Source organism: Plecotus auritus (genome assembly GCF_963455305.1).
Source record: "Plecotus auritus genome assembly, chromosome: 6".
Classification (NCBI taxonomy): Eukaryota; Metazoa; Chordata; class Mammalia; order Chiroptera; family Vespertilionidae; genus Plecotus; species Plecotus auritus.
In genome coordinates, this window is record NC_137773.1 from 131,433,484 (window position 1) to 131,455,360 (window position 21,877).

At 43.4% G+C, this 21,877-nt stretch overlaps 2 protein-coding genes across 5 annotated transcripts in view; one reads left to right on the forward strand and one right to left on the reverse strand.

Annotated features, from left to right (window-relative positions):
• Positions 1-21,877, forward strand: part of DNASE1L3 (deoxyribonuclease 1L3) — a 969,732-nt gene that overhangs the window by 86,778 nt on the left and 861,077 nt on the right. The window lies entirely within an intron of this gene.
• FLNB (filamin B) overlaps positions 1-21,877 on the reverse strand; it is a 139,713-nt gene that overhangs the window by 53,524 nt on the left and 64,312 nt on the right. For all 4 annotated transcript variants that reach the window (XM_080676157.1, XM_080676156.1, XM_080676159.1 and 1 more), the window contains exons 5-16: positions 16,199-16,317; positions 15,015-15,092; positions 13,605-13,767; positions 11,912-12,109; positions 9,241-9,378; positions 7,011-7,137; positions 5,948-6,084; positions 3,818-4,011; positions 2,367-2,480; positions 1,364-1,507; positions 981-1,104; positions 504-664 (exon numbers count right to left, since the gene is read on the reverse strand). In XM_080676157.1, the coding sequence (XP_080532283.1) occupies positions 504-664; positions 981-1,104; positions 1,364-1,507; positions 2,367-2,480; positions 3,818-4,011; positions 5,948-6,084; positions 7,011-7,137; positions 9,241-9,378; positions 11,912-12,109; positions 13,605-13,767; positions 15,015-15,092; positions 16,199-16,317 (1,697 nt within the window). The remainder of the gene's footprint in view (positions 1-503; positions 665-980; positions 1,105-1,363; positions 1,508-2,366; positions 2,481-3,817; positions 4,012-5,947; positions 6,085-7,010; positions 7,138-9,240; positions 9,379-11,911; positions 12,110-13,604; positions 13,768-15,014; positions 15,093-16,198; positions 16,318-21,877) is intronic.

The following is a 21,877-nucleotide window of genomic DNA, read 5'->3' on the forward strand; positions in this document are numbered from 1 at the left end:
ATAAAGGCAGAACAGGTTAAGTGGATGAGGCCAACTCAAGACCAACACCTTCAGAAACAGAACTTCCCTCGGAGGTCCCTATTTCTATGCAAGGTTAATTTGAATCACAGGTTCCATTCTTCCCTATTGTAGGTACTGCTTACTCTACCTTCACTGTCATTCATAAATTGGAACTCTACCTAAGACTTCAAAGCTCCTCTCTCTATAAAAGTTTCAAGGCTGAGGCCAAAGTCATGGCTTCAAAGGTGTCAAAGTAGAACTCAATTACATTTCAAACAAAAAATTGATGGAAGTTTATAACAAACCAATTTCCTTCCAGAGCCCTGCTTTGAACTACACTGAATACAATGCCTCAGTTTCGTTAGAAAGTGGTAAAACTTCAGTTCTATTTTTTTCCCCTTCTTGGTTTTAATGAACCAAAGAGAAAAAGTATGGAGTAGAGTTCTGAAGACACCTTCCCAATGTGTACAGGTAGCCAGAAAGAACCTAGGCCCCACACACACCTGAGATGCAAAGAGAACTTTGATTGTGTATCGCCCAGCAGCAGGAGGCACATATTTGACTGTAAACGTGTCGTTGGCGTTGTGAATAATGTCAAAATCCACGTCTTCCTCATCCTCACTTAACACCCGGGCATCACATTTAATGCCAACGCTGACATCACCTGGAACAGACCAGCTCATTAGCACCAGCTTACAAGAAACAGCATGTCCCAAGCAATCACTTCCAGCTCGGAAGAACACCCCAAAATAAGTAACTGGCAAGAAACACGAGAAAGGGATGGTGGTAAGCCAGGGATTGGGAGAAAGGATGGAGGATTAGCAAAGATATAGCCAAGGAACTGACACAGAGGCTCATTAGATTACCTAGTCCAGATGGACTACTTCCTGGTTCAAAGTTCACTGCCCTGGTACCATTATAAAAAGAACTTAATTCTCCAAGGAGCAGCAATCACCGCATTGGGTGAAGCCCCCTCTCACCTTCTCCAGCCTCGGTACAGTCCACTGTGAAGTGAGTAGGCTCATTTGCCTTCAGTCCACTTCTCTCCACGCCTGGCCCAAACACTTTGACCTTCTGGGGATGGCTACCCTGCCCAATGTGGACCTAGGAGACACGGAGAAAGTTGTAATCAAGTCTTCCTCCACCTGGACTCAGGAAAACACTGTTAGTTAACATTGTCAGAGATAGTCCTTTGGGGCAATCTAGAGCACTCTGCCTTCAGGGCACTCCATCTTTCAAGGCCACCAAGGATGATGGGTTCTTCCCAGGAATCCGCCTTGGCCATCAGGCATGGATGGAGTCCAGACCTGCCACAGGACTGGGCTTTTCTATACCAGGGCCAGGATTCCGCCTCACAACCTACCCGGTAGGGGCTGTGTGGGATGTTCACACCTCCCCAGACCACGGCAATGGTGTGCTTGATGGGTTTAACTGGGGTGTATGAGCAGGCGTACGTGCCGTCCATCCGATTCTTCATCTGGATATCAATGGGTTGGCCTTCTCCATCCTGCAAAAGAGCAGGGGCTAAGAACAGGACTGACCCTCAACTGTCTTCATCAAACAGGGCCACCATGGCCTCCCAAGACAGCCAAGTCAACACGCACTCGTGCAATAAAACCACAGGGAAAGACATGCCACTTCCTCACAATTACAATGGCCATGACCACAGGTGAGAAACACTACATGCATTTATTTATTTTTAATTGAGAGCAAATGGCTAAAAGAGAAAACCATGACCACTCAATGCTTAATTTCAATGCCTACATCGAAATCCTTTGAGCAAATTCAATTAAATTAACTTATTTAATAAATCCTTGTTTACAAACCTCTCATCATGGCCTAGGTAGCATCAGCCACACCAAGACATTTACAGGGAAATATGAAACAATCAAGCCTTGTTTCCATAGAATACACATCATAAAAATAAGAAAAGCACCCTGCTGCCCTAGCCGGTTTGGCTCAGTAGATAGAGTGTTGACCTGAGGACTGAAGGGTCCCAGGTTCGATTTCGGTCAAGGGCATCTGCCCGGGTTGCGGGCTCGATCCCCAATAGGGGACGTGCAAGAGGCAGCTGATCAATGGTTCTCTCTCATCATTGACATTTTTCTCTCTCTCTCTCTCTCCCCCTTCCTCTCTGAAATCAATAAAAATATATTTAAAAAAAGAAGAAGAAAAGAAAAGCACCCTGTTTTACATGTTGGAACCCCATTTTCTTCTTCTCACATAATCTATGAGGTTAAACATTCTTATTGTTCCCAATGTGTAGATAAGGAAACTGAGGATCAGATGAACTGAGCAACTTGCCACTGCACTATAGGATCTTGTCACCTGACAATTACCTACACAGGTGACCCCTGGAAACGTACCTGAGCAAATATCTTTAAGGGAGCTTTTCCAGCATCCTTCGGATTCACGGTGAACTCGGCCAGGTTGTTGACAATGCACCCAGATTTCTCCAAACCTGGCCCGTATGCTTGGACCTGGGGCAAAAGGCCAATAATGATTGTCTTTCTGTGCAATGAAAGCCCCAACTAAATCCCTATGTGAAGACTGGTGACCAGGGGCCACCAGCTTTACAGCACCTACGTAACAGGATGGTTACTGGAAGGAAAATGCTAAAGTAGGTTCTAACTTAAAAACAAAAAACAGTACCATTAACCTCTCATGAAAGAGAAAATTCTCTATAACCAGGCCCCAAACTAGGCTGGGCTCCTTGCCTTATTCCAAGCTGACATGGAGAACTTGTAGTAACTGGATCAGGGACCTCCAGCCATGCCCAATTCCAATGCTACCCTTTGCTACAAACAACATTCTAAATGTGTGCAGCCCCCAGAGAGCAAAGGACCAGCAGACAGCCTATGGACAGCTGCCCATGTGAGCCGACAGCAGCATACAGGGGGCCTGGGGGCCTCCTCCTGTCGGCCAGGCTGGCTCAGACTTGATGCTTATCAGTCTGCAAAGGGTGTGAGAGAAACTCTTAGAAACACTGAAAATACGGCTCTAATTTAAGAGAAGGGAGCTGGGGAGAAAAAAAACACACCATTATCCATGAAACATCTTGAAATAATAACCTCAAAAAGTGGCAAGACTGAAATATGATGCTCCAGGTTGCAAGGAAACAGCTTCCTATGGAGCCCCCTGCATGGGCCATGCACTGGTCTAAGGGCTGTCTCTATGTATGTTAGTTACCTCCTTGAAGCATCCCAGAAATGCTAGGAAGCAGACACTTCTATCGTTCCCACTTTATAGAGCAGTGGTTCTCAACCTTCCTAATGCCGCGACCCTTTAATACAGTTCCTCATGTTGTGGTGACCCCCAACCATAAAATTATTTTTGTTGCTACTTCATAACTGTAATTTTGCTACTGTTATGAATCGTAATATAAATATCCGTGTTTTCCAATGGTCTTAGGCGACCCTGCTAGCGGTTCTCAACCTGTGGGTCGAGACCTGAGAACCGCTGCTGTAGAGCCTAAGACCATCGGAAAACACAGATATTTACATTATGATTCATTAACAGTAGCAAAATTACTGTTATGAAGTAGCAACAAAAATAATTTTATGGTTGGGGGTCACCACAACATGAGGAACTGTATTAAAGGGTCGCGGCATTAGGAAGGTTGAGAACCACTGTTATAGAGGAAGATACCAAGAGTCAGAGGTAAGTTTCTTGCCCAACATTAGAAAAATACTCAGTGGTACCAATGTAGGCCCGTTTCCTTCCTAAACTCTAAAAGACTCCTCTCTGCTATCTTTTAACTCGCTGCTAAGGCACCAGGGAGGATCCCAGAAGCCAGAAACATAACAAGTTGATTCACCAGATCTGGGTTATAGTCTCCTGTTGCCGGGTGGATGAAGGCCATGTACGGACTGTCCTTGATGTCCTCGTCATCACACATGATGTGAACAGCATATTCACCAGGCTCCTTGGGCCAGTACTTGACATCACACGATCCATCATTCTGGTCGTCATACTCAATCTTCGCCTGGGAGGGGCCTTCAATGGCAAACCCTGGGGGAGGGTGGGAGGATGGTGGGAGGGACCCCTGGTTACATGGGAAAAAAGACCTATTCTATGTTACTGTCAACTCCCTGCCTCTGCCTGCCTAAAAGTCAAACGTTGCCCAGAAGATTGAAACCTGTTTATGTTCCTTTCTCACAAAACCAAGCATACTGCGTCTTTACTAGAGAGGAAGAACTGGATTTTATACTTTTTTTTAATATCATCTAACAATAAGGTCAACCAGCAAACCTTTATTGGCAATATGGAAATGTACCAAAAGCCTTAAACCAATGCCCACCCTTTCCCCTACCAAATCCGCATTTGGGCTTTTATCTGAAGGAAATAACCAAGGATGTGTGTAAACAGATACAAGGATAAGCATTGTTTTTATAGTAAAACCCTGGAAATAACTGGAGAGCCCAATAAGTTATATCCATGCAATGGAATTCCATGGAAGTCATGGAAAATCGAGATATGTTCTATATTTATCTGAGGTAGGAAGATAAAAGGACTTCCCCCAGATATTTTTTTGTGGCAGATAAATATTTGTATGGGTATGCACAGAAAAAAGTCTAAAAGGACACGCCAAAAGGCTTAATAGTATCTCTAGTCTACAAGGATATTCTGAAATATTTATTTTCTCTCTAGAAGGAAAAATTTAATGTGATTTCTTATTTTCCCCTTTTTGCTTATTTTTAGTACCTGAAATATAGGTCATCAAACTATGGCCACTGGGCCATACCTAACCCACTGCCTGTTTTTGTAAATAAGATTTTACTGAAACAGCCATACTACTCCTTCGCTTATGTATTTTCTACTGCTGCTTTCATGCCACAACAGCAGAGTCGAATAGGTGTGAGAGAGGATATGACCCACAATACTAAAATATTTGCTATCTGATCCTTTGAAGAGAGATGAATACTGACCACCGATCTAAAATGATCATATATTTAAAATACATTCAGGTATGCTCCAAAGAATATTTACTCCCTAAATTTCTGATTTCAATAAAGTTAATTCATTCATCTAAACTAAGGAGCAGTCAACAGTATTAGTTGAGTGCCTACTATGTTCCAGGCACAACATCCACAGAAAGCCTTTAGTGCAAGCATGTCAAATTCACGGCCCACGAGCCACATGCAACCCACAATGAATATTTGTGTGGCCCAGCCAATATAACAATATGTAAGAAACGTTTTAATAAAAATTTCGTAACTTAATTTTTACAATATCCTGTTATACATAATTATTAATAATGAACTACAACATTCACTGATGACTGATTACTATAATCATGTTACATTCATTTCCCTTACGCGCAGGCGCACCATTTCTATCCACTAATACTAGCAGCAAATATTTTAGCAGCCGGTTGCCACGTCATTAGTCTTGGACTGACTTGTTTGGTGTGCACAACAGGAAATATTTTGTTTTTGGAGAATAACAAAAATAGGTTTATTTGCGTTGCGCTTATTAATTTGTGCAGTTATTCAGTGTCTGGCAAGTTAATGTTCAAGAAAAAATATTAATTTTTATTAAAATGTTCAATTATTTTATGTTAACGATTACTCATTTCTTTCAGCCCTTTGTATTCAGCATGTCTCTATCGAAATAAACCTACGTTTCTATGAAAATTGAAGCTTTTGTTTTTTTGTGGCCCACATAAACTTTAACCTTGTTTATTTGGCCCGTGCTAGCCTTTGAGTTTGACAGGCTTGCTCTAGTGGAAGAATGAATGAATGAAGCAGAGAGCAACCTGAAGGGCAGGTGGAAAATGGGAGCTGCAATTCCACAGCAGTGTGCAGAGGCGGCCTCAGGTGGTGAAGAGACCAGGAGGTTAAGGGTAGTGAGGCTCAGGAGGCCCCAACTCTCGGCCTAATACGGGGCCCAAGCACCCCTATAACCTCAGCCCTACAGAAGCTGCTGGTCAGCTGCATCCACTTACCCAGAGACCCCACTTCAGCACCAATGGACTCCACCACGAAGTCCGCCGACCGCCCCACAATCCCACCATGGAGGCCAGGGCCCCACGCACGGACTTTCTGCATGCCTGCTTCAGGGCCAACTTGAACTTCAAAGGGGCTAAAAGGCAAGGAACAGAAGAAGCATTAAAGAAGAGTAAAGAAGGGGCTAAATACAGCCATAAGCTGTTTATGCCTATTCTTTCCACTTGCTGGATCCTTTGACCTGCAGTCCCAGTCTCCAGCCAAGCCCTTCCTCCACACAGGGCCCCCACAACCATTGTTAGGTCAACAATATAATGTGCTGTCTCAAGGCACTCAGGTGGCCACTGGGTTGGTGCTCTAGCCACACAGCCTTGCACTGTCTTTCTGGTCATTTACCATTTGCGTGCAGGGCTCACGAGACTGTAACAAGAAACTAGGCTGAATAGGCGTTAGCTCAACATTAATGAATATGCTTTAACTTTTATGCAGGAAGTAAAAAATAAAAATAGTTCGCTTAGATTTTCAGAACCCTATAATATGCCCAGATATTTCTCAAGGTAAAGTGAATTTATTCAGAGTTTAAAGTTGCCCCCAGAAGAGCTGGAAAATACGTAAACACAGGGCAGGCAAACTGCACGCCCACACGGCAAAGCTGCAGACTGCCCCCTTGATTCCTGCCTGCGCTCACGTAGAGGACTTTAATGTAAACCATAGCAGATTTTACCCCATGGCATTCCTGAACAGAGGCATGCATTGAAAGAAAGAGAATCCCAGTTTATATAAGGGTATACAGACACACAGTCCATTTGCTCTCTATTACTGCTCCTTCTGGCTTCCCTGCCTCCCACCAGCCCCAAACCGCCAGCATTTGATTTAAAGCAAGGCAGCTGAAACCACAGTGACTTTCTGCTGCTTTTGAGAACAGGCCAAATGTCTGTGAACTGCCAGAAAGAAAAAAAAAAAATGTTTGCAACAAAGCAGATCTCTTTCCCTCCTGCAGCTCAGGAAGCCACCACGGTGAGCCTGCCCTGGAACTCCAGAGAAGTCGAAACAGAGACTCACCTCTTTGGAATGTGGTGTCCCCCCCATGTGATGGCAATGCTGTACTTTCCCGGGGTGCTGGGGTAATACTCGAACGCATAGACTCCATCCAGAAAACCTTTTTGCTTCACCAGCTCCTCCAGGCCCTCTGTGAGAAGAAAACACACCACCTTTCCAATGAAATCCTAGGCTCAGAACAAGAACCCCAAAGACAAGAACAGACAGAAATATCCACAAACATGGTCATAGAGAAAAGCTAAGTGGGCCACCTAAGAGGGTGGGACCCCTAAAACCTGAGAGATTAATCCAGAGCTAAAAATGGGCCCATCTCTGCTTCAAATTGTGGGGAATTGGAAGATTTCAGCTAGCTGGCTTTAGTGGGCTCTCTCAGCTATGAGGGGGCTATATGGCCTAAACCTCCAGGGACTGTATAAAGATAAATCTAGTTGCATCTCAATTTTTCCTCAATAATTCTACCCATTTCAACTCCCCCCAAAACTGGGGAGGGAATGGATGAGTATTTGGCATGAGTTCCAGGTTCACGTCCTGGCATATCTTTTTCAACTGAAGCCGGACAATGAAAGTGAGAAAGCTCTTATGTGCTATCTACAAGAAGACAGATTTTAGATGCTCTCCCACAAACTCCAGAGCAAGCCATCAGGCAGGAACTTGTTTTATGTTGGGCCTTGAGGTTTGGCCTGAAAAGCCATTTAGTCAAGTGAGAATCTAAGGTCAGGAAAAAAACGCCTCCTTGGCTCCTGTAGCAACAAGCCAGGAGGGAGGGCAGTCCCAGAGCAGCTTGGCTCTAGGTCTGAGCAGTTTAGAACCTTGGCTGCCCTTGGGGCTCAGCCTGCCCCAAAGCTTGGTGCTCCGAGGACAAATATTAACTTTCTGGAACTCAGAACACCCCTTCCCAGCCTGTTGGGAACACAGAGGGCAAGAGCAGTCCTAGCATAGGAAGCTCAAGATCCCACAAGTCAAGGGCTTCTGCACCTGCAACTAGAAATGTCGAGCTGCTTATCTGTTCAAAGGGAAACCTGAGGATGGTCCTCACCCCCATCCTCACATCAACTGTCTCCCTTCCCCAAACAGGGAGCAAGAATGAGTTGCAGGGCACAACCCACCTCTCCACAGATGGCATTTGTTTACCAGGAAACTTAACCTTAGGGATCTGATTCCCCTTCTATAAGCACTGATCATAGTAATTAGGTGCTTGACATAATTTCATAGTCTATAAAATGTAACCTATAGTGGAAAAATCACTGGCTTTGGAAACTGTGCTTGAATTCCAGCTCAGATGCCTACAAGCTGTGGGACCTTGGGCAAGATCCTTCCTCTCTCAGCCTAAGTTTCTGCAAGTAAAAAATGGGCCCCCAGCCCTGGCTGGTTTGGCTCAGTGGATAGAGCATCAGACTGAGGACTGAAGGGTTCTGGGTTCTATTCCAGTCAAGGGCACATGCCTGGGTTGTGGGCTTGATCCCCAGTAAGGGACATGCAGGAGGCAGCCAATCAATGATTCTCTCTCATCATTGATGTTTCTCTCTCTCTCTCTCCTTCTCCCTTCCTCTCTGAAATCAATAAAAATCTACCTAATAAAAGAGTAACATGTTAATTGACCGTACCTTCGTGATGCCCACCAGCCAATCAGGAGTATGCAAATTAACCAAACAAAGATGGCGGGTTAATTTGCATACGCAGGCACTGAGCAGCCGGGGGCATTCCGCACCACCCCAGCCGCTCCAGACCTCTGGGCAGTGGGAAGGCAGAAAGGCAGCTCCAGGCTGGAGCGGAAAGGTAGCTCCAGGCCGGAGCAGAAAGGCAGCTCCGGCCAGAGCGAAGGCGGTGCCGGCAGCCAGGGGAAGGAAGGCCCATTCTTGCACGAATCTTCATGCATCGGGCATCTAGTATATTTATAAAAAAAAAAAAAAAAAAAAAAAAAAAAATGGGCCCCTTCAGGTTGCTGTCCCAAAGACAGCATTTCCCAAAACTCATTGCATCACTGCTCCTTCTACTCCCAGAAGCCTTAATACAATGTGAGTCTGCAAGAACCACCACTGTCCCTGCCTGCAAACAGGACAGACATTACACATCGATCACTGCTTCCTTGCCTATGGAGCCCAGGTAGCCTGAAGTCCTTGACACAGATCTCTGGGATAAATTGATCAGAACTGGCCATGGGGTGAAATCCATATGCCATGCTACAAACTTGGCCAAAATCACACCTGAGAGGAGGGAAGAAAGGAACACTTACTAGGACCCTTCACAGTTATGCCAAGCTCCCCGCTTCCAGCAGCTTTGGTGTCAACTTTGAAGTCTGCCGTCTCCCGGATGCGGATGCCTTTGGGCTGCAGGCCTCGGCCACTGGCCCGGCAGGCATTTGGATTGCAGGCTGCAAACACAATTTCAACATCAATTCAACCTTTCATTCTTTAGTCAGAGTTGAGCAAGCCAAGGTAACTTGGAGCCACCCGCCAAGAAAATATTTGCTCTGCACAAAGAGTATGCGGCAGTTGCTGAGACCAGGGGTCCCGATGAGAGAGCACACCAGGCAGCAAATAAGGACACAACATAACTTTGTCCAGCCACGCTGCAGAGGGACTGGAGAAAGTTCCTTTGGCGAAGAAAGCCGGAGGGCACAGTGTGGATTCCCTGGGCTCCTGGTACCGGCTGAATCCTGGCATGTATCCCCCACTCAGTGGTGAAGCAGAGTTAAGACCTAGTGCTGGACACTGTTCAAACCTCATTGCTATACTCAAGAGCCCACTAATTGGGAAGACGGGGCTTCTTCAAGTCAACTTGAAAAATGTAGCACTTGAAAACATCTGACCGGGCTCCAAACTTTGGGTCAGTCATTTCTAAGTCTAAACAGTGTCGTTTTCTCCATTAAGAGCCAGGAGATAGCTCGAAAGGAAGCCAGTGCAACCTTCCGCTGGCCTAGGCAGACAACCATTGCAGTGCTTTCCATCACAGGTCCTAGGAATGTGGGCGGCTGTGAGTGCAACAACTAGTGATGAACACCCCTCTCAACGCGATTTCTAGATCTGATTAAAAAAGCTAAATTTTTAAGTATAAAAATTAAGGGCAAAGGTAGCTTCTAATATTCCTTACATGAGTTGTACAAAACTACTGCTCCATGGAGTCATCAGAAGGTTAATAAAAAGACTTCCTTGTACCCTAGGAATTCTTTGTCAACATGGGCAACCTTCTGGTTAAGTATAGAAATGAGAGATTAATGGGTAAAATGTCATGTTGTTTAATTCCTTCCTAAATCTGATACTGCATATTTGACAGCTATCTATACACTATGGGTCTCGAACCCCAGAGGAGGAGACTTTAGTTTACTTCATAGAAGGAAGGTAATTTCTCCTCTGGCCCCTCCTCTCTGCAATGTCCTCGTTGGCTATTTGGCAAACAACTGCTTCCCTACGCTACATACACACATCCTTGGAGTGAGAGGTGATTTTAGGTGGTTCATGGATGAATGTAAGTTTATGGTGGCACTTTGTGGCAAGTAACATTGGTTTTTCACTATGAAAATGATGTCAGCTTCTTTTTTATATAAAATCATCTAAGTGGAGGAAGGACTAATACCTCACGAGAAGAACTCTAATAAGTAAATACTACCCAGTACAAGTGATGGAGACACATGCCGGGAATGAAAAGGGCAATCCATGAGACAGAGGAGGTCAGGAAACACTACTGGAACTCGAATAGCCATTCAAATGCTTGCATAATGTAGAAGAGTTTTGTTAATGAATACTAGTATGTTGGGGGTTTTCCATTTGTTAAGGGGAGAAAAGTTGGTCATACCAGGAATAAGTCACAGGACTTCCCTTGGAGGGTTTAAATGTGTCTTTATAAAAAAAAAAAATACTCATGGAAATTCTGTACATGGGCAATGGTCTCCATATCAAAAGGGTAACTATTTAGTTCATATAAACACTAAATAGAGCTAAAGACTTCAAAGGAAACTGCCAGATTCTCCTCCGTTGTGAAATGTTTAAATGTAATTAGAGAGTAGGCTTGGGGTCTGGCTGGACAAGCTGTGAGAACAACTGTACTGTCATTTCCTGAGGCCACAAACAGCACAGGCTCCCTGACATTTGCAAGCAGCACAAAGAACTGGCACAGAAGCCCCACCCAACCAGCCCTTACCAAGCAAAGTGCCTTGGGCCCAGTGCTCTCAGCTAGGAAGCCAACAGCTTCGGGGTCCAGGCGGCCCAGAGGCAGGATTCAGAGGAGGAAGCCAGGCCTGCAGGCGCAGATGCAGGACAGAACAGGAAAAGGCAAGTATTGATTAGAAAAGGCAGCAGAGCTAGGGATGGGGAGAGGGGAGGGAAGAGTAACAAGGGAAAGGAAAGAGTCTATTAGAAAAATACCTGCTTCCCCTGCAGAGGGAGTTCAGCAGTGTGGTTAAGGGGTCGACAGAGACCTGGGTTCTACGCCTACTGACGCCTAGCCCTTACTCACCGACACCTTATGTTCTCTAAGTCTCAGTGTCTCCATCTGCAAACTGGGGATACTAACAGCACCTGGAACACACAGGCTGGTGTGACAATTAAAAGCACTCGTGCTAAGTGCCTGGCAGCCAGTGAAGGCCCAACAGTGGGGGCTGGGGGGGCACCAGCAATACTATTGCTGCTAACCTCAGCCCCAGACACCAACCCCTCTGCGGCCTCAGTCCTGCACTTCTCAGTGAGGAATGACTCTCCTGGACAAGTGTTTTGGGAAGGATTAAATTAGTTAATACAAGTAAAGCACTGAAGTCACTTCGTGGCTCATGGAAAAATATTAGTATCTTGTGGACAAAGTAAGCCACTTGCCACAGAAAGGGGACAGAGGAGTTCAATGACCATTCTCCTGGCCTTTGGGCCCAGCCATGTGCACAGAAAGCACACCTGGTCAGCCACCCCAGCACTCACCTTCCCCAACCTGTACAACGAAGGGACTCTTGGGAATGGTGTCCCCAGCAAAGGTGACCTTGACCACGTGAGGGCCAGGATGCATTGGTTTGTATACACATCGGTACACCTGGTTTCCTTTGTCTTCCACAAGCAGCTCCACGGTGTTCTTCCCCTGGGGATCTTCCACCTCAACCCCAATGTCACCCACGCCGGCACCTGGGATAGAGCGAACATTCCATGAGCCCAAGTCACCTTCTCAGAAAGCTCACTGCTGGTGAGTGTAAAAGCAGATACAAAATGCAAATGGTCCAGCCAGCGTGTCTCAGTGGTTGAGCGTCAACCTATGAACCAGGAGGTCACAGTTCGATTCCTGGTCAGGGCACATGCCTGGGTTGCGGGCTTGATTCCCCAGTAGGGGGCGTGCAAGAGGCAGCCAATCAATGATTCTCTCTCATCATTGATGTTTCTATCTCTCTCTCCCTCTCTGAAATCAACAAAAATATATATTTTAAAATCTCTATATATAAAAGCCTAAGCGACCGGCTGACCCGCTGACTGGCCGGTAGGTATGATGCACACTGACCACCAGGGGGCAGACGCTCAATGCAGGAGCTGCGGAATGACAGCAACTTTGCAGGGTCACCTCTCGCACTCTGGGACCCCTAGGGGGATGTCAGACTGCTGGTTTTGGCCTGATCCCCACAGGCCAGGCCAACGGACACCATCTGCCAGAGGAACCCCACTCACTCCACAGACACCCTTTGAGCCCCGGCGCTGTCCCAGGTGGGGCCAGCTGGGGAGGGACCGTGCGAGGTTGGCTTCAGGGCATGTCTGGCCCCTCTTGCCCCGCCAGCTACCTTGTAATTAATTTCCTTTCAATGTGCATGAATCTGTACACTGGGCCTCTAGTAAATAAATAAATGAATAGAAAAAATGCAAATGAAGGAAACAGAGACACTCAGAAGGGCCACACCAAGACATTAACATTCTGCTATGGGGAAGGAGGGTGATGGCTGAAGGTTCCTTTTCTCCCATTCTCTATTTTGTAAATTTTCTACACTGAAAAAAAAGAAGTCAGTTTTAAGAATTGTCTTATTCATCCCTCCCCACTCAATCCACTCAGGACCTTGCATAGAATCATCTAGTAGATGATTCTTCAAACTTAGTTTCTTTAGAAAAAAGGCTGGCTTTGAAAAATCTAAAAATATAACTAACACATTTGAAACAGAGAACAGACTGATGGTCGCCAGAGGGGAGAGGGATTGGGGCCTGGCTGAAAAAGGTGAAGGGGTTAAGAAGTACAAATTGGTAGTTACAGAATAGTCACAGGAATGTAAATTACAGCACAGGGAATATAGTCAATAATATTGTAATAACTATGTGTGGGGCCAAGTAGGTACTTGAAATATTGGGGTGACCACTTTGTAAAAAGTATATAATTATCTAATCACTATTCTGTACACCTGAAACTAATACATAATAATAATGAATATAAACTGTAATTGAAAACTTTATTAAAAAAGAAAAATAAATTAAAAATAAATAAATTTATAAGGGTATGGGGGCAGGAAGGGCGATGGATTGAAAAAACTTATTTTTGTTATTGGTCGTTCAACTTAAAAGACAAAGGTCAGGCACCCCGAGCCTTTAGGTTCCTGAGGATTATCTCTGGCTTTACAAGGAAGCCTGGTCCATAGAAGAGGGCATTTACCTGCTGTGTAGATGTCAAAGTAGGTGGGCTTATTGGCGATGTTCCCTGCAGCTTCCAAACCTGGGCCTTTCGCAGTGACTTTACTGGCATCTCCCTGGGCCTTGTCGACATTCACTTCAAATGGGCTCTTAGAGATATGCTGTCCTGCAAAGAGTACTGTGACCTACAAGTGACAGAGAGATGATATATACTCACTTCTCCCTGCCCAGTGAGACCACCAGGAAAGGCCACGTGCTTTGTGACCTTCTCTTCCACCCTCCTGATTATCCACACAAAAGTGGCTGGACCAGGAGCCCGGCTAGTGGTCTGAATGGAACTCACACTTGACTCAATCAGTCATAGGGCGGGCCTGGGATATCTGACCTTCAGCAAATTAAAAACACTTACATCTGATCTTTAGCCTCTCTAGTGGGATACTAACAAATACTAATCTCTAGACATTGAGCCCTTTAAGGCAACACTGAAGAGGGCCACTGTTCCCCAGAATACAATGTACAGTTACAGGATTTCAAACCTAGAATCAATGTATTTTTCAAGGGACCAAGATCATTCCCAGACGCATGGATTTGGGGAAAAGTACAGATTTCCATCTAAAACTTGAACCAGAGTTCTCATCTCTTAAATTGATGTGGGGGAGGGGGGAGGAAAGGGAAGGGGAGGATGATTGGGTTAGGTTTCACAGAAAGTGAATAAATTAATGATATCATAAATGCTCTCTTCAAGATTCATGATGTTCTAAAGGTATAATTCTATATGGCCATGGTTCCAGGTGAATTCACTAAAGCCCAAGGTGGTGAGTATGGTCTGTATCTCAGTGGCATGGTACACAGGGGAAGGCCTATATGTGCTGTTGAAGGCTTTCTTCCAACGAAAGGTAGACTCCTAGCTCAGTCCAGTCTCTGCAAGACTTCCTTGGTCCTATCCCATAAGCCAACTAGACACCAACTCAAACAGAATTCAAAATGTTGCTGAGACAAAGGGTCTGGGGGCTGGGTCCCCATCAATTGTCCAGGTGCATGAGTGGGCCATTGGCTTCAGCTACAGTCCACTGGCCTTCTCCATGCCAACAGATGCTCCAGAACACCCCGAAGGGGACTTAAGGCAGCATTACAGACAAAGCCCAGGGCTTAGCATCTATACTCCAGGCATGTAGCTACAACCATTATTATCTATACAGTTAGAAAAATCTATGACATTACAATAACCTAGTGGAATTCAACCAATCAAGATTATTAGCTAATATCTCAAGTCTGATTCGTGGGGATCCCAAATTTTCTATAATGAGCACGGATACTTTTATAATCAGAAAAGGAAAATCAGAAGTTAACTTCAGAAAACCCTTTCCTTCCACACATATCGAAGCAAGGACAGAAGAGTAGTCCAAGCAATAGCCACGACACCTCATCTTACTTTGTGTAGCCCGGTGACCTTGGGCAGATACTCCACAGAGTATGTCTTGTTCTTGTCGCTAGCAGGGGTCACTTGTGCCTAGGATGGAAGATGATTGACAGTTAGAGAAAGCACCAGGTGTGAGTAAAAGAATGCTGTGCCAGCCAATCTCCTGCGCGAGCTGGCAGGTCAGGCACCTGTCCTGGCTATTTCCTGCCCCACTATTCCTGCAGGACACCCCAGGAGAGGAAGAACTTGAAGTTACAGAAACAAATCATGTAGCACAAAGGGTTGTATAACCAAGTCAGGACTCTCTACTGACTCAGAGCTGAAACTCTCTAAATGAGACCATTAAAGACTATAAAGCAAGGAATTTAAACCTTCATTGGCCATGTAGTAATTAAGTATTTATGAAATGCTGGGCCCAGTGTTAGGTACCCAAAATAAAAGAAATCAGGCAGAATTCCTAATCCAGTGGGAGAAATGGACAGTATGCCAGTAAACTCAGAATTTCAGATGGTACACAGCAATAGGAATATATAGTCTTATGAAGATAAGTAGACAAAAGGAACAGTATATGCAAAGACTCTGAAGGAAGAATCAAAGGCTGGTCAGAGTGAGAAGAGAATAGGACATTAGTATTGTTACTGTATTGTATTTTATCAGTACTGTATTGTTATTCTGCCCATTAGTATTTTGGCCATTAGTATCTAAAACTTCAACTTGCCCTGCTGGTGTGGTTCAGTGGTTGAGCATCAACCCATGAACCAGGAGGTCATGGTTCAACTCCCAGTTGGGGCACATGCCCAGGTTTCAGGCTCGAACCCTAGTAGGGGGTGTGCAGTAGGCAGCCAATCAATGATTTTCTCGCATCATTGATGTTTCTATCTCTCTGCCCCCTCCCTTCCTCTCTCTGAAATCAATAAAAACGTATGTTAAAAAAACACAAAACTCAACTAACGAGGACTTTGCTAAATTCAAAGTATCCTTTATTTTATTAAACACTGTGTCCTTGGGTATCAATTTATATTAATTTTCAAGGTACAGCCCTTGGGCAAGTTACTTTAACCACTGTAAGCCTCTGGATCCTTTTGGTAACGAACAGTGTTCGTTGTGAACTTCAGTGGGGAAAATGGAGGCACAGTCCCTGGCCCTTGACAAGCTCCCTGGGATGCTGGCAGGGGAGGCAGCATCCTCCCACATACCTCCTCTTTGTTCCCTTCTGGGTCCTCGACAAACACCATCAAGTCTCCTTGCCCGGCGCTGATGGTGTCCACAGTGAACTTGGCCGGCTGCTTCACCATGTTTCCAGTGGGCTCGATTCCTGCCAAAGGTTTACACAAGCACATTACAATCTGGCCAGGCCCTGACACAGGCCATCACCCACTGTGTTTCCTTCAGGAAACTGAGAGATGGGACTCACAGTCCTGCAGCCACCAAATGGGAGATACTAGTAAGGATAAACTGCCGTGTCAAGAATAATCCAATTGGTTCCAATCCCTAATTTTGTCCTTGTTAGTTAAGCAACAACCAATTCTGAAATATTCAGAGCAATTCAGCCAGAAATCGAAACAATTATGAAAATGATGTGTGACTAGCAGTAGAGCTGGCATTGAGAGAGGTGACGTGGGGAGGTGGGGGAGATGCAGTATGGGAGAATGGCTCGTTTTTCATTAAAGACCATTTTGTATTATTTAAAATATTTAAAAATTGCATTCAATTATTTTTTAAACTTTTTATTTTGAGACAATTGAGCAAATTAATTTGAGACAGATTCACATGCAGATATAAGAAATAATCTCCTTTATCCACTTCCCCCAATGGTTATACAGTACAAAACTCGACATAGTCAAAATACAGGCCATTTCCATTCCCACGGGGATCCCTCCGGTTGCCCTTTTATAGCCACACCCACTCCCCTCCCATCTCATCCCCTCCTACCCCAACAACCACGAATCTATTCTCCATCTCTAATTTTGTCATTTCCAGAATATTGGAATCATACGCTATGCAACATTTTTAAAATTGTCTTTTTCCACTAGCATAATTCTCTGTAGATTCATCCAGGTTGTTGTCTGCATTATTTGTTTGTTCTTTTTATTGCTGAGTAATATTCCCTGATATGAATGGACCATAGTTTGTATAACCATTTACCCACTGAAGGCCATCTGGGTTGTTTCCAGTTGTCTATTACTGATAACGCTGCCCTAAACATTTGAGTATAGGTTTGTGTGAACATGTTTTCATTTCCCCAGAATAAATGTCAAGGAATGCAACTACTGGGTCATATGGTAATTGCCTGTTTAGTTCTTTAGAAAAAAACTGCCAAACTGTGTTCCAGAGTGGTTGGACCATTTTACATTCCCACCAGCAATGTATACATGATCCAGATCCAGTTTCTCTGCATCCTTGCCAGCATTTGCTGTTATCATTACTTTCTACTTTAGCCATTTTGATAGGTCTTCGTGGTTTCAATATGCATTTCTCTCCCTAGCAATTTTGGTTCAGTGGATAGGCATCGGCCCATGGACTAGATTTGATCCCAAACATGCCCAGGTTGCGGGCTCAATCCCCAGTAAGGGGCGTGCAGAAGGCAGCAAATCAATGATTCTGTCTCATCATTGATGTTTCTGTCTCTCTCTCCCTCTTCCTCTCTGAAATCAATAAAAATAAATATTTTTAAAAATCAATGGAAAATATCCTCTTACACTTCTATATTTCTATGCACTTCTCTACAGCAGCAATTTTCAACCTGTGTGCTGCAAGAATTTTTAAAACATGCATTACCTGACTATTTGGTCAGGGTCACTGACCTCTTTTCCCTTAGATTGTCAAATTTAAAAAATGACAACAGCAGCCCTGGCCAGTTGCTCAGTTGGTTGGAGTGGTGTCCCATACACCAAAAGGTTGCGAGTTCAATTTCTGGTCAGGGCAGGAATGACTCTTTCCTCCATTATTCTTCTTTTTCAAAATTGCTTTCCTTGCTTTTTCACATTTTGAAATAATAACCTTTTCTATATCTACAAAAAAAAATCTTGCTGGGATTTTAATAGCAATTCTGTTAAACCTGTATGACAATTTGGGAAGAACTGACATCTTTCCTCTAACTTTCTCAACCCATGGAAGCAGTTTGTATGTCTCTCCATTTATTTAGGTCTTATTTGATTTATTCATTATTCTTTTATGTTGTTTTCAGCATGTAAATCCTATACATGTTTTATTACATTTACACCTATTTCTTAATTTTTTGAGCAAATGCAAATGGTATGCTATTTTCAACTTCGGGGCTCTTTTGTTACTTCTAGTGGATAAATACAATGGATATTTGGATGCTGATCTTATAGCCTGAGACACTGATGAACTTATTTAAGGAGAGTTTTTTGGGGGGTTTTAACGATTTTTTGGAAGTATTTTCTCGTGGACTATCATGTCATCTGCAAATAGGGACAGTTTTATGTTTTACTTTCTGATATGTGTCTTTTATTTCCTTCTCTTTCTTGCTGTTATTAGCTAAAACCTGCACCCTGATATTGAATAGCAGTGGTGAGAGTGGACATCCTTGCCTTATTCCCGATCTTAGGGAACACACCCAGGCTTTCACCATAATTGTATTAATGACTGTAGGTGTTTTGTGGTAGCTACTCTATATCAAATTAAGGAAGTTCTCTATCCCTCTTTTTCTGAGTTCTTATCATGGATGGCTGCTGAATTCTGTCAAATGCTTTTTCTGTATCAATTGACATGGTCATGTGATTTTTCTTCTTTAGCCTGTTAATATAGATTACGTTGACTGATTTGCTAACAGCATGCCAGCCTTGCATCCCTTGAATAAACTCCACTTGGTCATGATGAATAATTATTTTTATATATTGCAAAATTCTATTTGCTAATATTTTGTTAAGGACTTTTACAACTTCATTCATGAGAGATATTGGTCTGTAGTTTTCTCTTTTTGGCATTGCCTTTGTCTGGTTAGAGCAATACTAGCTTCATAAAATGAATTGAGAAGTGTTCCCTCCTCATATTTCCATAAGCGATTGTGTAGAACTGATGTTAATTCTTCCTCCAGTGAAATCTTCTGAGCCTGGAGATTTCTTTTCCAAGACCTTTTAAATTACAGATTTGATTTCTTTAATAGTTATAGAACCACTTAGGCTATCTACTTCATTTGGTTGAGTGTTGATAGCCTGTGGTTTTTGAGGGAAGTCTATTATAGTTATCCATATTTTTGCTTACCATGTTCATTCTTCCTGTTATTCCAAGATTCCTTCTCTTATTGCTTCGTTTCTTCCCAGAGAATTTCCTTTAGCCATCCTTTTAGGGTAGATGTACTTGTGAGAAATTCTTTGTTTTCCTTTATCTGAGAATGTCTTGATTTCCTCTTCATTCCTAAAGTGCATTATCCCTGGATATAGGATTCTGGGTTGATTGTTCTTTTCTTTCAGCACATAAAAAATGTTATGCCACTTCCTGTAGATGAGAAATTTCTCATCTAAAGGAATATAATAGGTAAGGTGCCATTTCTCTTGTTGCTTTCAAGCTTTTACTGTCTAGTTCCTTGAAGTCTAAGATGTGGCTTGATGTGGACTTTTTTTTTTTTTCTTGGTATTTATCTTGTTTGTGTTTAGCTCAGCCTACCCAATTTGGGGAGTTTTCAGCCATTATTTCTTTGAGCATTTTTTTAAGCCCCACCCTATTTTTACTCTCCTATGACATGTTAGATGTTTTGTTATCATCCCAAAGGTCCCTGAGGCTGTGTTCATGTTTTTCAGTCTACTTTCTTTGTCATTCAGATTGGGTAATTTTTATTGTTCTTTTTTCCAGCTTGCTGATTTTCTCTTTCTTCCCACTCTGCTATTGAGCTCATCCATGGAGTTATTTCAGTTATTGCAATTTTCAGTTCTAAAAATTCCATTTGGTTGTTCCTTATCTATATCTTCTACTTCTTTACTGAGATTTTTTTTCTTTTGTTTGAAGTATGTTTGTAATTGTTAAAGCCTTTTTATAATAGCTGCTTTAAAATCTTTATCAAATAATTCTAACATCTCTATTACTTCAGTGTTGGCATTAATTGATTGTCTTTTTCCATTCAGTTTTAGATCTTCCTGATTCTTGGTATGGTAAGTGATTTTTGCTATTTAAACCTGGATATTCTGAGTATTATACTATGAGACTCTGGGTCTCACATAAACTTTCTGTTTTAGCTGCCTTTTTATAAGACCACTTCAGCAGGGGAAGGAAGGGAGCAGGCCTTATTACTGCCAGTGGGGGAAGAAGTCCAGGCTCCCCATTCAAACTCCACTGATACTCAAAGTGAGGGGGGCTTCTCATTACTGGCAGGTAGAGGTGGGAGTCCCAGCTTTTATTAGGCCTCCCCTTCCTGAGGATGGAAGGGGTAGGAATGCCTCATTGTTACTCAAATGGCCTCTACTGACATCACTGGGGTGGCTTCCTTATCTGTGGTGCAAGTCTAGGCTCCCCATGTGGCCTTTGCTGGTGTAATGGGGGCTGCAGTTTTTTCTGCTGTGTTGGGCTGGAGCAGAGCAATGATTGTCTAAGTGTTCTGCCCTGCTAGGCTGCCCTTTCCCGGTCTTCTGGCCAGAAAGAGTAGTCTTTTGTTGGGGCTTTTTGTGTTTGTGCCACTGGTATTTCCAGCTTGTCAGCTTCTTCAGTTCCAAGTCTGGGGTACACGAGGCAAAAGGAAAACCAAGGAACTCATTACTGACAGTCCTCGGACTCCCAGGTCCCCAGCTGGTTTGCCTTCTTCTCTTTCAGAATCTTCTTATGTTTGTTCTGTATAAAATGCCCAGGGATGTTAGATGTACTTAGTGGGAAGAACTGGAAAAAGTACTTCAACTCCATCTTCCCAGAAGCACAAGTTCAAGTATTATTTCTTTTAAAGTTTTTTATTGTGGAGAATTCCAAGCCTATACAGAGACAGAGAACTGCGTACTTACCACTCAGCTTCAACAACGACTAACTCAAGGCTTGCCTAGCTTCACACCTGCACTCCTGCCACTTCCCTCTTCCTGTGTGATTTTGATACAAATCCTAGCCCTCAGATATGTCACTCATAAGCATTCACTATATATCTCTAAATGATATTTCAGAAAATCTACATCCAAAAAATCCCATAAAAAATTAACAGTAATTCCTTAATATGATCAAATACTGTCAGTGTTCAAATTTCTGCTTATCTTGTAAGTGTCATGAATTTTTTTCAACAGTCAGCTGAAGTAGGATCCACATAAGGTTCATATATTACAATTGATGGCTAAGTCTCTCAAATCACATTAAATCTCTAGGTTTCTTTCCATCTCTTCTTTTCCTTGTCATCAGTCTGTTAAAAACACCGAGTCACTTGCTACTACACTCTGGATTTGTATTAGTTTTCCAATAAATAATTGACTGTAAAATATGGGTGGTAGATTATTATATAATAAGATAATATTCACATAAAGGTAGGTAAAAAATGCAAATTGAAGAAAACACATAGTTGGAATTCACGTCCACATATAAAGAATAGAATAGAATAGAATAGAATAGAATAGAATAGAATAGAATGGCTGGGAAGGAACACCTCAGAGTGAAGGAAGGGATGGGAAGCAAGCTTTCAATTTTCATTGTCTACATTTTTCTTTTGATTCAAGTTTACAGAGTGATCACATCATTTAACAACTAAATTTAAACATGCACTTAGTAAATTCATAAATACCATTCATTCCATAGGACTCCACTAGCCCGAGACCAACTAGCCCTGCAGAGCTGGTCCAAGACCCTGGCTCCCCATGGCTGGCTGGGCTGAGCCTGCACCTGCAGCCACTGGGAGCTACACCCACCGTGCAGACAACCAAGACCGCTCAGCACGAAGAGGGCTTACATCT